Source organism: Protomyctophum bolini, assembly GCF_963924005.1.
Source record: "Protomyctophum bolini genome assembly, chromosome: 5".
Classification (NCBI taxonomy): Eukaryota; Metazoa; Chordata; class Actinopteri; order Myctophiformes; family Myctophidae; genus Protomyctophum; species Protomyctophum bolini.
The window spans coordinates 5,764,854-5,782,771 of NC_137866.1; the positions used below are offsets into that span (position 1 = coordinate 5,764,854).

Genomic DNA, 17,918 nt, shown 5'->3' on the forward strand with positions numbered 1-17,918 from the left:
CTGAGTAGAGACGACCCTCAAAGTTAAAGTCTGTCGTCAGCTCTTGTACTGTAAACAAGCATGCACACACACACACACACACACACACACACACACACACACACACACATGCTGTGCTACTGTAGAACTTGCAGACATTTCCCAGGGCCAATTCCCGCTTTGACCAGCAGGTGTCAGTATAGGACCAGATGATGATCCTCAGATGCTGCAACACAATAGTACATGTCTCTCTCTCTCTCTCTCTCTCTCTCTCTCTCTCTCTCTCTCTGATAATCAGTATTTTGCCCAGTTAAATTTAAAATATTTTCTATTTTATTGTTCCATTAGTTAACCCATTTTGAGCGGGAACCCCTTTTGGTGGTTACATACATCATGTTATAATTTAGCTATTGAAAAAAAAAAAGCAGATCTACAAGCTCCTAGCGCGCCACCGAGTGGCGCGCTAGGAGCTTGTAGGAGCTTCTAGGAGCTCCTAGCGCGCCACCGAGTGGCGCGCTAGGAGCTTGTAGGAGCTTCTAGGAGCTCCTAGCGCGCCACCGAGTGGCGCGCTAGGAGCTTGTAGGTCTGCTATTTTTGAAAAATCGTGAAAATGCGGCACAAATCTTTAAATATATATTCTTTCAGAGCGAACGTTATTATTATTATTTTTTCATTTCGACAAATGAGTTAAGCTGTGATGAAAGTGAAATAAAATAAATCATACATGAATGTGTGACTCTGGAGAGAACGAGAACAATATGTGAAGGGAGGGACAGAGGTGTGAAGTGATAGAAGGAATGGTGTGAGAGAGATGGGGAGAGAGAGGGGGAGAGAGAGAGATGGGGGGGAGAGAGAAAGAGAGAGAGATGGGGAGAGAGAGAGAGAGAGAGAGAGAGAGAGATGGAGAGATGGAGAGAGAGAGAGAGATGGAGAGAGAGAGAGAGAGAGAGAGCTGGAGGTGAGAGAGAGAACGAGAGAGAGAAAGCTGGAGGTGAGAGAAGCATCGAAACCAAGACAGAAACATGAGCCAGACTGACCTACATCTGCGCTTCACACTCAGGCTCAGGGCAGTGTGTGACGGATGCCTTGCCAGGCCAGGTCCATTGAAGAGAACATACTTGCGTAATCATCAATTCTATCTGAATGAGTTTATCATTTGTGTGTGTGTGTGTGTGTGTGTGTGTGTGTGTGAGTGAGATACAGAGGGATAGAGAGAGAGAGGATGTTTAGAATGTCACACTTCTAATCGTTTTGAGGACAGAGAGAGAGAGAGAGAGAGTTGAGTTTAATTTTAACTGAATTGAATTTGAGTTACTTTGCCTGCTTGTTTTTGTGTGTGTTATATAATCATCTCCTCCTATGCCAGTCTGCATTCCTGTCCTATTCAGTCTGCCCTTTCCTTTCATTTCAAAGAAACCTGATATACTCTCTCGCACGCACACTAGCACGCACACACACACGCACACACGCGCACGCACACACTCTCGCTCTCTCTCGCTCTCTCTCTCTGTCACACCTGCTGGCCACAACTGAAACTAGTCATGAAGTGTGAAACCTCTCTACTCGTGTGTGTGTGTGTGAGTGTGAGAGTCGGTATCTTTAGAAGAAGACATGTTACCCTGAATACCCTCATTTACACACAATGGCCCTCGCTTCTGAAAGGAGCGTTCCAGTATTGAGTAAACCTGGGAGTTCCGTACGCTCCGTTTCCACGCAATGCTCTGCATTCACCATGCTTTATCTGTCCTCAATTTGACAGGCGTGTGTGTGTATTTTAGCATCTGAAACCTCAAAACCTTCCATCTCCATATATGGAGCTTTACCTGTTCTCTGTTCTGACATTCCATTATGTTGATCTGTACACGCTCCATATATGGCCAGTACAGAATTCATTCCATATGTTGATCTGACCCCCCCCCCCCCCCCCCCCCCATGTCAAAGCGCCAGTGCTCACCCAGGCGGATGGGTGCGTGCGACGTCACCCTTTGGGGCGTCTTACTGTATGGTTAGTTACACAGTGTAGGTATTAGAACATATTTGAGGACAGACTGGTGAGACCAATGGGGGGCTAGACGGGCAGTGTCGGTAGGGTCTGTAGGCCAATCGGAGGCAGGCGGGGGCGTTACCATGTCTATGCTCGGACGTAGAATAGATATACACTTGTGCAAGTGCTCTCGTTTGTTACTTTTTTGGCCACTAGGGCCTTTTCACAGGACATTTTTTGGGACATAGGTGTTTGTGATGAAATGACACAAACAAAAAAACTGTACATTATCCCATTCTGACCTGAGACCAGATTCTAACGCACAGAATAATGGTGGTTCTTTAACGCATTTTGACCTGAGATCAGATTCTAAAAATGTCTTAAATCCTGACAGTTTAAAAAAAATAGCAGACCTACAAGCTCGTAGCACGCCACTCTGTGGCGCGCTATATGAGCTTGTAGATCTGCTATTTTTCAATAGCTAAAGCATAACATAATGCTAACACCAAAAGGGAATGGATTACCGCCCAAAATTGGTTATACAAGGTTCTAGAAGACCATATGGGCTGGGAACCTTTGGTGCAATGTAGGCACTAATGTAATGAATCAAATGAAAATGAAAATGACTACTACTACCACCAGTAAATACTAATACTACCACCAGTACTGTTAACGACTGTCAATAGTATACTGTGTCTGTCTTGTCTGATAAACGGATAAAAAGGCAAAGCAACCCACTTCACAAAGTTCACGTGCACATTCCATGTTCATGTAAAACATATAGATAGGTGTGTGTGTGTGTGTCTGTGTGTGTGTGTGTGTGTGTGCGCGGTGCGGTGCGCTGATTAACTTCTACAGAAGGAAGTTGAGGTCATGTCACCTGACGTGCACTCACTCTGAATTACGGCACATTTGCACATTTAAGTTGACCATTGTGTTTTTTGCATTGAACATTGAAATGTTAAAATTTCATAATCGTCTACTATTTTATGTAAAGAAATTAATGAATATGTCAGTAATTTCTTTGTATGTTTCAGTTAAATGGTGCATTCATATAAATGGTGCATTTATATAGCGCCTTTATCCAAGGCGCTTTACATAGATAGTGCATTACATTCACCCATTCATTCATACACCGATTGCGGCAGAAGCCATGCAAGGTATACCAACCAGCACATCGGGAGCAATTTGTCAGTTATTTGTCATATCTGCCCTACACCTGACCCACCCAGCTGGGTTGAAGACGCAGAGGTAACGTCAGTGACGTATCATGGCCAGAAAGCACACGCGTAAATAAATGCCGCACACGTCACGGTCCCTGAACTTTGTGCACAAAGTTGTGCGTTCCATGGGCACAAAATTGTGGGCGTGGAATTGTCTCAAATATCATATTATAGATATGTACATACAATTAGGGATGCACCGAATATTCGGCCACCGTCCGAAACTATTTGGCTGAATAGTGGCAAAAGAAAATGTATATTCGGTTTGGTTGATTTTAGAGCCGAAACCGAACAGTTACCTTTCGTAACCTACTGTTTTGTTGTGATGAGACGTGAACAAAATGTAATCATGTCTTTTGCCAATATCATGTAAGCTCTACAACAAAGGTACTATACGGCCATGACGGCAACGCTACAGAAACTGGTAAAACAATATTGTAGAAGACGTAAAAAAGATACATATAGGCAGTTTCCACTCCACAGCAACCAAGATCAGGAATCAGTAGCCTACTATATTCTGGCCCAATGAATCATTAATTAGGAAAGGAGAATTAAATGGAACATTTTAATAATTGAGATGACAACACAAGTTACACACTTTCCGTGGTAAATTTCCTGTCGTGGTTGATTAGACTGCTGTTAGCAGGTGTAGGAAGCAACAGGCACCGTGGGATTGTCCTTAAGTGTGTGTGTGTGTGTGTGTGTGCGCGGGGAAATTTGAGCTCAGGTGTTTTCTGAAGGGGTTTTCTTCCCATGACACACACACACACACACACACAGTCACACAGACACAGTCATATACAGTAGTGAACATGAACAGTGTAAATGTCATTTGCTGTTCGTGATGAGTCAGACGTAGCGTAGGAGTGGAACTAGCAACCTGAGTTTAAACTGGTGTTACTGTGGTGGTGTCTGCCTAGACAGCCTAGACAACGTACTGTAGACTCAAAATGCATATTACTTTGATGTTCACACTTACTCAAACAAACACGCGCGCGCCGCGCGGCAAACCTGCTGATACTGAGAATGAGGAACGAGGAAGTTTTCATTTCTGAGAATCACCACAGACACCATGTGACTTACTGGAAGTCTAACCGGCCCTCATTTGCATACGTGTGTGTGTGTGTGTGTGTGTGATATATACATTGTGTGTGTGTGTGTGTGTGTGTGTGTGAGTGATATATACATTGTGTGTGTGTGTGTGTGTTAATTTGCCGATGTTGTAAATGTAAAGTGTTATCCTGGCCTGACCTGATGTCAGCCCATCGGTTAGGACACAGGCTGTACCACATGACCTTACAGATGCCTTCTTAGGACACAGGCTGTACCACACGACCTTAAAGATGCCTTTAGATGTTTTAGCCGCATTATATTGAACTGCCAGCATTTTTCTGCCATCCAATTGTAAGGAAACGACACGGTGGAGTGAATCGTCTTCGTAGCGGCGTGTCATCACGTTTCAACACATCTAGGCCTGTTACAATTAGTACATAATCGCAATTATTTGAGATACTCGTAATTATTTTTTACGTCAATCGTCAATCTTTTCCATGTTAAATGTCAAATGACATTCTTTTTTATAAAGTAGCAGAAATAGCAGATCCACAGGTCTACTTGTACATCAACTATATTCGCTATTTTTGCAAATGATTAATGATTAAAATGTCAGTGATTTCTTTGCATATTTAAGGGTTTTGTCATATCTGCCCTGTGCATATTTTTTTCTGAAATAACAAACATTTGAACTGTTAAAACGGATGCGAAATTAATATAGGGTTACATGAAACAAGTGCAGTCACTTCAAATGTACAGTATATATATATGAATTAATGTGAACCTCTGTCTGTCTCTGCAGCTGATCAGGTGTATGGGGATCAATATGAATTAATGTGAACCTCTGTCTGTCTCTGCAGCTGATCAGGTGTATGGGGATCAGGACATGCATGAAGTTGTGAGGAAGCACTGTATGGATTATCTGGTGAGTTATCATTAGTACAATATTATTAATCATACAATCGTATTCAACAAAACACTGTATCTGGCCAACTGACAGTTGTGAAACCCAGAGCCCACACTGTCTGTCTGTGTGTGTGTGTGTGTGTGTGTCTCATCTGTTATCCTTATTTCCCTGAGTCACGCGTAACAAATCATACAAATGATTATGATTGCGATCATAATCGCAATCATCATGCGATTATGACATACACACCGGTGCGTCAACGCCATCGTTTATATCAATTTAAGGCTTTTTCCATAACATTTTGCGTCCCAGATGAAGAATGCGGACTATTTCTCCAACTACGTGACGGAGGACTTCACCACCTACATCAACCGCAAGAGGAAAAACAACTGCCATGGAAACCACATCGAGATGCAGGCCATGGCAGAGATGTACAACAGGCCTGTGGAGGTGTACCAGTACACTACAGGTCTGTACGCACGCACACACACACACACACACACACACACACACACACACACACACACACACACGCGCACGCACACGCACACGCACACACACAGGCCATGGCAGAGATGTACAACAGACCTGTGGAGGTGTACCAGTACACTACAGGTCTGTACGCACGCACACACACACACACACACACACACACAACAGACCAGTAGAGGTCTACCAGTACACTACAGGTCTGTACGCACACACACACACACACACACACACACACACACGCACACACACACGCGCGCACGCGCACACGCACACGCACACACACAGGCCATGGCAGAGATGTACAACAGACCTGTGGAGGTGTACCAGTACACTACAGGTCTGTACGCACGCACACACACACGCCCTCTCACACACTTATCGCAAGTATTGCCTAATCGCAAATTATTTGACACAATCGCTAATTATTTTTGCATTATCAACATAATCATTTCCATGTTGGAAGAAATGTTCATACATTTTAACCCATTTTCCAAAATGACCAGAAATAGCTATAAGCTTACAACGTAAGCTTATAGATCAGCTATTTTATTTAACTTTTTATTTGAAAGTATGCAATTATTAAATATGTAATTTCTTTGTATATTTAAGTTATTTTGTCATATCTACTGTAAACCTGTGCGATGTTTTTCTGATCATGTTTTTTCTGATTATAAAAGCCGCCGCTATACAGAGTGACAACTTTTGGGTCACTTGGTTTATTTGGTATTTATTATGTGACACATAGAGAGCTTGTGGATGGTCTATTTTCATTAGTCTTTTTAAAGATCAGAGCATTAACCCTGAGGTCAATGTAGAACATGGGGATGATTGACCGAAGTGCTCAAACTAGCAATATGTTCAGACAGAAGCATCTTCCAGAAGACCCTAGTAGTCTCAGATATTTCATAAAGACAGAAGCATCTTCCAGAAGACCCTAGTAGTCTCAGATATTTCATAAAGACAGAAGCATCTTCCAGAAGACCCTAGTAGTCTCAGATATTTCATAAAGACAGAAGCATCTTCCAGAAGACCCTAGTAGTCTCAGATATTTCATAAAGACAGAAGCATCTTCCAGAAGACCCTAGTAGTCTCAGATATTTCATAAAAGCAGAGGTTAAAGCCTCAGTCTGTGATTTCTCCACCTGGTTCACCAGTATGCAGAACAGCAGGAACAATATTACACTCACTCATCAATATGAGTATTAAAGGAAGCTGGAATTCCCAGTTCACAGAATTTTATTTTAAAATATCTTTAATATGCATTTCCGCTAAAGAAGCAAGCAATAAATATACTGTATGTTTAGATGATTTCGATTTATATTAGGACAAATTTGCCTGACCTAGAAAGGTCCCTGTCCCCAGTGTCCCCCGCCCCCACACACACACACAGGCCAGTTCCTCTGAGGAGTACATACTTGTGTAACCCTCAGTTATTTCTGAATGAGGATATCACTGAGCTAGCTGTCTGTCTGTCTGTCTGTCTGTCTGTCTGTCTGTCTGTCTGTCTGTCTGTCTGTCTGTCTGTCTGTCTGTCTGTCTGTCTGTCTGTGACTGTGAGAGAGGAAGTCTAATATATTACCACACTTCTAAGTTGGCTTGCACGACTGCACGTTACACGCTACCTCAAAAGACACCGCCTTTTTTTTCAGTAAACCCGATGAACCGAGTCACCCAGAAACGTCTCAGTGCATTTTAGAAGGTGCTGATCAAGATCAGCGCGCCTTTTCTGACAGAACGCCAACGCTCTTTATTACAGCTGAAAATATGATAAAATAAAACCACCCACACACCGTCTGCACAATAAGGACCATTTTATTTAGGTTAAATGCTAGTGATGCACCGAATATTCGGCAGAAAATGGCTAAAAATGCATTTTCGGCCTATTCGGTTTCGGACCCAATAGGCAGAAAATATACCACCGAATAGTGTATGCAATGAATGCCTTCAAAAGAGCTGAATAAATGTTTTATGGACCCATAATAGTGATTATTATTTAAGTGACGTTTTGCATTAACCATTTATTTTGCCATAAATCAGGTAGCTTTAAGGTACGGCCATGACAGCAATGGTAGGAAAAAAGATATATATTATTAATCATATTCGGATATTCGGTTTCCGTTTTCCGGCGAACTGTTTCCTATATTCGGTATTCGTTTTCTGGCCAAGAATTTCACTTTCGGTGCATCCCTGTTAAATGCTATTTAGCCTAGAAACGGTGGCCTTATTGTGCGAGTGTAGACTGCGTGTGCGTCATGTTATTTCATTCTATACATGTGGTCCCTGACTACGCCTCCTGCTCTCTCCGGGAGCTGATCAGGTGTGCAAGAGAAGAGACCATGCTTTTTTTCCTACAGTTGAAAATGGTAAAAAGGAAAAGAAAAAAGGGTGCTCAGGTGGGGGCAGTGGTACAGTTATGACCCCCAGTCCCTCCCCAGTGACCACCATGGAGTCTGGGGGTTCTCAGGTGGGGCAGTGGTACAGTTATGACCCCCAGTCCCTCCCCAGTGACCACCATGGAGTCTGGGGGTTCTCAGGTGGGGCAGTGGTACAGTTATGACCCCCAGTCCCTCCCCCGTGACCACCATGGAGTCTGGGGGTTCTCAGGTGGGGCAGTGGTACAGTTATGACCCCCAGTGACCACCATGGAGTCTGGGGGTTCTCAGGTGGGGTGGTATTCAAGGAAGGGAGGGTGATGTTTGCTACTGCATGTAACCACGGGTCCTCCCGGTGGGGGCTCCTCACTGGCACATGGGTCTGTAGGATGGCAGCCGCAAAAGTGGGTGTACACCCAAAAGGTGTACACCCACTTTTGGGTGTACACCGCGTTGATAAATAAGGGCCATAAACTGTGTGGAGGAAATAATGACTTAATTGGGGAGAAAAAAGGGGTAAAGAAAAAAGCTTTGCTGTCGATACCAATCTTAGCTCTGGTACTAATGGCATGACCAATCACATGCTTGCTCGTTAACACCAACTTAATGTTTTTAAAGTGTAAGCAACGACCTGCTACGTGTCTGTGATGATCAACTCTATTCCCACACCACCTATCCCCCAATTAGATGGTATGACTCTTCCTGTTCCAGAGCCAATCAACACCTTCCACGGCATCCATCAGAACAACGACGAGCCAATCAGAGTGAGCTACCATCGCAACATTCACTACAACTCTGTGGTGAATCCCAACAAGGCCACCATCGGAGTGGGCCTGGGTCTGCCCGCCTTCAAACCTGGGGTACACACACACACACGCACCTTCAAACCTGGGGTACACACACACGCACACACACACACACACACACACACACACACCTTCAGACCCGGGGTACGCACACACGCACGCACACACACACACCTTCAGACCTGGGGTACGCACGCACGCACACACACACACCTTCAGTCCTGGGGTACGCACGCACGCACCTTCAAACCTGGGGTACGCACACACACACCTTCAAACCTGGGGTACGCACGCACACACGCACACACACACCTTCAGACCTGGGGTACGCACACACACACACCTTCAAACCTGGGGTACGCACACACACACCTTCAGACCTGGGGTACGCACGCACACACACTTAACCTGGGGTGGGTACGCACGCACACACACTTAACCTGGGGTACACACGCACGCACACACACTTTCAGACCGCCTTTGTTATTTATTCATGTTAGCAATATAAATATGCAAATCGATGTGTGTATACTTTCTTTCATTGTATTTTTCAATAGATAATAACGGATCTACAAACTCCCATGCATGACGTTGCATTGTGTTGTGAGCTTGTGGGTGGGCTATTTTTTTATGTTTTTAACTTTTTTTCTTTTTGCTCTTTTTGTCAAAGTATTGTTCAAAACACCGGTCATTGGTGGTCTAGGCATATCTCTCTCTCCCCCCTAAAAGTGGCATCTGTCAGACTCTACAATATATACTTAACACGTGCCATACACTGTGTGTGTGTGTGTGTGTGTGTGTGTGTGCGTGTGTGCGTGTGTGTCACGTAGTATGCAGACACGTCTCTGATGAAGTCGGCCATAAAGACATCGGAGGAGTCGTGGATTGAACAGCAGATGCTGGAAGACAAGAAGCGAGCGACGGACTGGGAGGCCACTAACGAAGCCATCGAGGAGCAGGTGGCCAGAGAGTCCTATCTACAATGGCTGCAGGACCAGGAGAAACAAGCTAGACAGGTCGGTGCTACTGCCTCTCTCGCTGCCTGTGTGAGTGAATGCCTCTCTCGCTGCGTGTGTGAGTGAATGCCTCTCTCGCTGCGTGTGTGAGTGAATGCCTCTCTCGCTGCGTGTGTGAGTGAATGCCTCTCTCGCTGCGTGTGTCCCGGCAGCGTTCATTATTTACCTACAGCTATAGAGAGTATGCACATGCATGATTTTCCCATCAGGACACGCTCCCCTCATCTAGACTGAGTGGCAAAACATTGAGCAGCATTATGGAGTGTTGGAGTTTGGAAGCGCTCGTTGGAAATCACTCAACATCGTTTAATGCAATCAGACAGGACTTTTCTGTTTAATGCAATCAGACAGGACTTTTCTGTTTAATGCAATCAGACAGGACTTTTCTGTTTAATGCAATCAGACAGGACTTTTCTGTTTAATGCAATCAGACAGGACTTTTCTGTTTAATGCAATCAGACAGGACTTTTCTGTTTGGATAAAGTAGTGTTTTTTGCCACTCAGTGGGCGTTCCCGCATAACGTCCAGGTACGATGATGTCACACGCATACCCTCTATTAGAACGGGGTCAAACTAGCAATAGCAACGGTTACTCCCAATACTTGATTCTGATTGGCTGGTTACCGTCATGTGACCGCTGTAAATTTCACCGATAACCCACACCTTCATCTCTGTAGCTGTACTGGGGAAGGGGAGTGCTTGATTGCCTTACAAACCCATGCCGTGCGGGCGTCTTAAGCACCGCCCGGCTCATATGACTGTTAATGTGTGGCTCCAGGCAGCCCCGTAAAGACATCAGTCGCTATTCTCCCGTCACATAGCCTACTTGCCGAGCAAAACAAGGAAGTGATGTGGCTCGGCTCTGGTGGCGCAAAGCGTAGCTACTTTAGTTTTATTAGGTTAATATTGCTATATGTTTCTAACCGTTTTAAGAGGCCCCAGCTTACCGGGTATTTTTCAATGGCTGCGCGTCAGGTCTGCCTACGCCTCCCAGCCATTGTAAAATACCCGGTAACCTGAGACCCGTTGTGGCTTATTGCTTTATTCTACATGCTGTGTTAATTGTTTAGGAAACAGAGCACTGTGTTGGGGAAGCTCCTTTCACACAGCTATTTATCAAACTACACATTGGGACTTGGCCTAACACACATTGGGACTTGGCCTAACACACATTGGGACTTGGCCTAACACACATTGGGACTTGGCCTAACACACATTGGGACTTGGCCTAACGCACATTTCCAGTCATGTAAACATCATGGCATCATGTTTACGTAACCGGGTGGCCACTGCATATTTCTTCCCGTCTGTGTCCTCAAAATGAGACCAGCCAAACTGGTTCTGCTATGTGCGTGATGACATGATGTAACAGAAGCACCTTTGAGCCATGAATTATGTTATATAATATAGTAAAAGTGAAACTTAAGTTGAAAGTTAAGTCAAAGTCGGTCTCTAAGATGCTTCAGTCAACTAGAGACATACTGTAGGACAGAGTTATTACAGCTGTTCTGGTCCACACTATTTATCCATAATGTATAAATGATTGATAAGGGGTCAGGACAACGAGGGGTCAGAATGAAATTTGGACTTAAAGACTGTTTTTCGTCTGTGGTACTAGAGCAGTGTTTCCCTTCCCAACACCTGGTCGGGACTCGGGACCCAGTGTTTGGGTCCCGGGCCCAATTTGTATGGGTCACGAGTGGGTCACTTTTTTGTTTGGTTTACCTCAACATGTTTTATTATTATTTCAAAAGAAATGTTAAAGAAATGTCAAGAGAATGTCGAACGTCCTCCCGGTGGGGGCTCCTCACTGGCAGCCGAGTCAGTAGGAAACAACAAACTAATGTGTGAGGGTGTTCTAGAATCTTTTGGAGAGCCCTAAGAACACAGTTAAACAACATAATGAGACAGACACAATTCAGAGTTTCAAAGTATTCGAATAATGCATCCGAATACGGAGCCAGCAATGAAGCGTTGCAATGGAACACCATGTACTGACTCGACACAACTCAGTCAGACTTCAGCTTAAATACCTTCCTACTCCCTCAGGGAGAGCAGGTGGGTCTTAACACCTGAGACCATGGGAAGACCCTTCCCTCAGACCACACAAGGTCACAGGGTCAAATGTCAGTAAAGATAACAATGGGACAGAAAACAACTTCTCATACCGGTAGTTTAGTTTCCCATGTAGTGATTTGATCTCCTTAAATGCATAACTTGGTGTATTCCACATTTCCTCGACAAGGGGAGGGATCAATTGAGGAGAAAAATGTGTGAAACGAAAAAAATATATATAAAAAAAAAAAGTATATAACGGATTGTGTGTTTGTGTGTGTGTGTACGTACGTGTGTGTGTGTGTGTGTGTGTGTGTACGTACGTGTGTGTGTGTGTGTGTGTGTGTGTGTGTGTGTGTGTGTGTGTACGTGCGTGCGTGGTTGTGTGTGTGCGTGCGCGCAGCCCCGCAAGGCCACCGCCACCTGTAGCTCGGCGACAGCAGCAGCCTCCAGCGGATTGGACGACTGGAGCGCCCGGTCGCCACGTCAACGTGACCCAGCTGGCCCCTCCCACTCCGACATGCCCACCCACCCCACCCCAGCAACCAATAACAAGCCTCCGTCGCCCGCAGGCGCCGCCCCCATCCTGAACAAACCCCCCTCTCCCTGCAACCCAGGTAAACACGCGCGCGCACACACACACACACACACACACACACACACTCACACTCACACTCACACTCACACTCACACTCACACTCACACTCACACTCACACACCAACACACACACACACACCAACACTCATACCAACACACACACCATCACACACACTCACACACACCAACACTCATAACAAAAAAACACATACATACTTGACCACTTAAACCACAGCATCCATATTTTGGGGAAAACCTTTAAAGAAGATTGCAGACCTAGATCGGCTATTTTCAGTGAAGATATTAACAATTGTCATTTTGGTGCTTTGGGTATTTTTCCTCTATGCTGGAAAACAAACAAACATAATATTTAGTAAACAAATTGCTCATGTTTCATGAGACACAAACACAATAGCAGCCACATTGTTTCTTCCCTTTCTTTCTTCTATGGAAAATAATACGATGGGAACGATGCCCAGAAACAAATGTCACCTACTTCTTTACGACTTTAACCCATTTTGGACTGAGGTCGATTAAAAGAAAAGGCCTCTAAATCCTAACATTTTTCTGAAATGTTTCTATGTCAGTGGTGCTCAACCTTTTTCATGTCAAGGACCCCCAGAATTATCTCTATTGGGCCACAGGCCCCCAACTCAAAATATGTTGTTCCAGGGACCCCCACAGAAGCAAATATTTTAGTTAAAAATGTTCGCTCTGAAATATATATTCAATGATTTGCGCCACATTTTAACGATTTTTCTAAAATAGCAGACCTACAAGCTCGTGAAAATATCTAAAACCACATATTTCACACATAAAGACCCCAGGAAAGTGTTCTAAATCTTCTAAACGTCATTAACATATATTTTTGTCCCTTTTTTTAAATAATTTATAAAAATTAATTTATCAAGTTATTTTTGTATCCGTCTTGTTAGGACCCAGTAATCAGAGTCGTCATCATTTGGAGTACAGAGCTATAATGCAGGAAATGTCCCCGACAGCATTTGGTAAGACACCACACACACACACACACACACACACATGCGACAGGCACAATTTATGCAATTGGCATAATAGATGGATTATATAAAATTGTAACTCGTACACTAATGTATTTCAAAGCGTGACCACAAAATGTGTACTTGGTCTTTTTCCAGCCCTTACACCAAACTTCTTTGCCGAAAATAGCAGATCTATCTGCTAATTTGTTCCTCAGATGGCCCTCAGAAAAGTGTTATGTTATGGTTCAAGTGGTTAATATAAAATATATAAAAAATAAAAGAAGTTCCTATCACACAAAGATTTGGTTTGCGCTCCCCTGTCGGAAGACATCTGGATTTAAGTGGTTAATGATACATACAGTTTTTGTGTCCAACACAGCAATGTTGATCTATTTCTATATATATATATAAATATTTGTATAAATAGAGGACAAAGTACTGACATTTCCTTTATTTTCTTCTGGCACACCAACAATAATATATAATATCTGGAGTCAATCACCAAGGTCCAATCACTGCAATGCAAGAACAAACACTGTTTTGAATAATTAAATCAGTTAACAGGCATTCTTCCAATTCTATACCGACCCATACAATGTGCCGCTCTGATCTTTTATCCAATGCACCAAAAACTATTCTGAATTCTGGGAATTCCATATAGGGGCCTCCATATACTGTACATATATCTCCTGTATACCGTGACACCCACGCAGATAGAGGTTCCTGGAATGCTATGATTACCTGCAGAGTACCGCAAACACTAAAATGCCCCCCTTTTCTAACCTAGGTATACAGACCGGTAGTATCTGATGGCTGTGTGTGTGTGTGTGTGTGTGTGTGTGTGCGCGCGCGCGCGTGTACGGGCGTGCGTGCGTGCGGTGGTTTGTTTTCAGAAAAATGAGGAAGCCACAATGTCGACTAACAGGAAATGTGTGTGTGTGTGTGTGTGTGTGTGTGTGTGTGTGTGTGTGTGTGTGTGCATTATACATACACACACACACACACACACACACACACACAATGTGTATGTTTAATTTACTGATTTTGTGTTATCCTGGGCTGACCCTATAGCCCGACGTCTAGGGCACAGGCTGTACCACATGGCCATAAAGATGCCTTCTTCAGCAAGTTCAGTGTCCCTGTTGTGCACGTGTCATTCAAGGATCAGAGACGATGACATTTTAGTTTTTACTTCTTTTTTTTTTACGAGAGAATAGTAGTATATCCTACTGTCTCACTGTGACCAAATCCTTTGATAACTGAATCATCCAAATCCTGGAACCCATAGTTTTACCCTTTAGGCTGGAAAAAGATGCAACGTTGTTGTGATTGTGCTACAGTTTGTGTTTCTGCAGATGTGCACGTTTACAAATCTACTACTAGACATAACCTAATGACCCTCTTCCAGACAACTGAAGCGGATTGCAGTCAGTTAGATTCCAAAGAACCCAGCATGTCTTCTATGGAACGCTGTGTTTCCCAACAGAAGCCAGCATTATCTTCTATGGAACCCTGTGTTTCCCAACAGAAGCCAGCATTATCTTCCATGGAAGTATGCTGTGGAATAGAAACAAGCTCACAGTTGAGAACTTATAGATGGGCTAGTATTTTTCGACTATTATAATATGAGAGCATTTGAAGTGGTCAAACTAGCAATCTGTTCATCTTCCATAAAACCCTAAAGTCTCTGTTATTTGTCTTTTGTGATTTGTGGCCTGAGAACCACTGTGCTAAGTTTTAACCCATTTTGGGGCGGGAACCCCTTTTGGTGTTTTAAACATTATGTTATAATTTAGCTACCGGTATTTAAAAACAGCAGATCGAGTGGCGCGCTACGAGCTTGTAGCTCTGCTATTTTTTTTAAATCATGAACATGTGGTGCAAAGCTTTGAATATATACTCTTTCAGAGCGAACGTTTTTTAACTCAAATCTTTGCTTCTGGGAGGAGAAACAACACATTTTCAGATGGGGGTCAGCGGCCAGTTTCAAATAATTTTTGGGGTCCTTGACATGAAATATTGAGAACCACTGATATAGAAACATGAGGTTTTTCAGGAAAATAATACATTTTTTAAATTTCGACGTCGGGCCTAAATGGGTTAAATGCTTCTCACCTTCGTTTGTGTCTGTCTGTCTGTGTCTGTCTGTCTGTCTGTCCCTTAGGTCTGACAGACTGGGAGGACGATGAGATCCTGGCGTCTGTCCTGGCCGTGTCCCAGCAGGAATACCTGGACAGTATGAAGCACCAGAGCAGCCTGCTGCGGGACAGGGACAGGGAGAGGGACAGAGAGTCGTCCCCAGAGAACAGTTGATAGAAAAAAATAAAAGCTACAGCGACCCCTTCTCCCCACCGCTGAGCCCCTCGCTCCCTAACCCCCTCACCCACCCACCCTCCCTCCCACCCTCCCCCACCCACACCCAGACGGAGGTCGACCAGGGAAGACTAATTAAAAAGATTAAAAACATGAACAACCTTCTCATACACACACAGACATCATGGCCTTCACACACACACACACACACACACACACACATCATAATCTGTTCATCTTCATTATAGCTTCTTTTCCTTTCCTTCCGTCACTCCCTTTTCCTTGGTCTCCCCCTCCTCCCATCCAATCGTAGTCCACTCATTGTGATCCAATCAGAATTGAGCTTGTCCTTTTTTTAAACGCTGATCAGCAAAAGATTATTTCTTCCCTGACGTGTTTTGTAAATCCTGTGCGTTCTAAACACAGTGGTTCTCCAGGTGGGGGTTCGGGGATGCCCCCCAGGGGTCTTTGAGGTGGGTTCCAGGGGGTCCCCCCCCAGCAATTATTGTTGATAGTGTCAAAACCAAATGGACCCTTCTTCCCAGGTCTGTGACTATGGGCATCGGTGGCCTAATCATGCACACCTGACCGGGAGCGTCCTTGAGAATGAAACATTTGAGAACCACTGGTTTAGCAGACAGCTTTGGTAACATGGCTAACAAGGCAGTCCTAAGGTAACTGACCACTTCACTACAATTAGTAACAGACAACAGCTTCAGTAACTGACAGCTTTTGTCAGGCGCCGTGTCCACTGAGGACGTCTTTTTAAGCTGAGGAGTGGTGTGAACATCATGGCAGACTGGTGCTGCCGACCTAAAAGGCCTTCTCAGTGTACTGTGTGTACACAACAGTAGGCCAACGCTTCACCGGCCAAATGATTTGTGGGTACTTGGTTTTCGACGTGAAGTCCAGGCTTTCGGTGGCATTTTGAGTCGTTTCTTGTTGTTGATCAAAACGTTTAAGATGAAAGAGAAGCGTCTGATTATTGAGTTTGAATAAATATGCCCTGTTAGCATTGTGGCTATGCCCTGTTAGCATTGTGGCTGCTATGCCCTGTTAGCATTGTGGCTATGCCCTGTTAGCATTGTGGCTAACAGTGGTTTTGGCTGAAGACTGGCAGGAACACTATTGCTCAGTGTTATACTCTGTCGTAGGACATTGTAACTTGCTGAAAACACCACCTCTTCAAGCTCACTGGGCTACACGTCAAAAGTATAAATCGGAAATCTTTTTTTTTAAAATAGCACTTCCGTACACGTTTTTTTTGTTTTGTTTTTTTAAATATATATATATAATATATACAGCACTTCTACAAGCTCATAACACGTCAAAGTGTAAATCGGAATTAAAATAAACCATTCAATGGTTCACAATGCTTTGCGAGTTTGTAGATCAGCTGTTTTCCAATAGCCAAAGTAAAAGAAATAGGACTCATTTGATCCCAAAATCAGCAACAAGGGGGGCCATTTCCCCAACTCTTTATAAATCCACTCTTCCTCATCACCGCCATTGTCACCACCACTATCATCAGACTTATTTAGCTGCATGTTAAACTGACCACAGCTGATGTCATTAAAAAAAAAAACAAGGATATATATAAAAAGAAAAATCTAGATGAAAAAATAATGTCATCCTGTCCTCTTAATGACTGACTGTTGTTATTATTATTAATAATATAAGTTTGTTTTATTTTATTTTCCTGTTTGGGATGAAAATAACCTTTTTTTTTCTTGGAATAAAAAGAGGAAAATGTTTCTGGAAAAAAAAGTTTTCAATGTATTTTTTTTCCTTTTTGATCTTTTTTTTTTTTAATCACACAGACATATTTAACATGTCTTTGAATGTCTGCTACAAGTTGGACAGACAGACAGACAGGGTATGTTCTGTAGGTAGCTTGTAAAACAATCTTTATTTTCTTTGTATTGTGACTTTTATCTCAACTGGAAGTGTGTGTGTGTGTGTGTGTGTGTGTGTGTGTGTGTGTGTGTGCGCGTGCGCGTGCGTGTGCGCATGCGCACGCTCACGGTGTGTGTTTGTGTGTGTGTGTGCACTCGCGGGCACGCATGCGGTGTGTGTGCGTGCATGCTGTGTGTGTGTGTGTGTGTGTGTGAGAGAGAGA

At 43.7% G+C, this 17,918-nt stretch overlaps 1 protein-coding gene across 2 annotated transcripts in view; it reads left to right on the top strand.

Moving 5' to 3' along the window:
* The window catches only part of otud5a (OTU deubiquitinase 5a), a 31,894-nt gene extending 14,290 nt beyond the window's left edge, over positions 1 to 17,604 (top strand). Inside the window, exons 3-9 of one of the 2 annotated variants that reach the window (XM_080764398.1) lie at positions 5,100 to 5,164; positions 5,459 to 5,615; positions 8,698 to 8,870; positions 9,647 to 9,832; positions 12,291 to 12,504; positions 13,421 to 13,492; positions 15,651 to 17,604. In XM_080764398.1, coding sequence (XP_080620524.1) covers positions 5,100 to 5,164; positions 5,459 to 5,615; positions 8,698 to 8,870; positions 9,647 to 9,832; positions 12,291 to 12,504; positions 13,421 to 13,492; positions 15,651 to 15,799 — 1,016 coding nt within the window. In that variant the 3' untranslated portion in view covers positions 15,800 to 17,604. The remainder of the gene's footprint in view (positions 1 to 5,099; positions 5,165 to 5,458; positions 5,616 to 8,697; positions 8,871 to 9,646; positions 9,833 to 12,290; positions 12,505 to 13,420; positions 13,493 to 15,650) is intronic. The other variant, XM_080764399.1, reaches the window with a different exon arrangement.
* Positions 17,605 to 17,918: the final 314 nt, after the last annotated feature.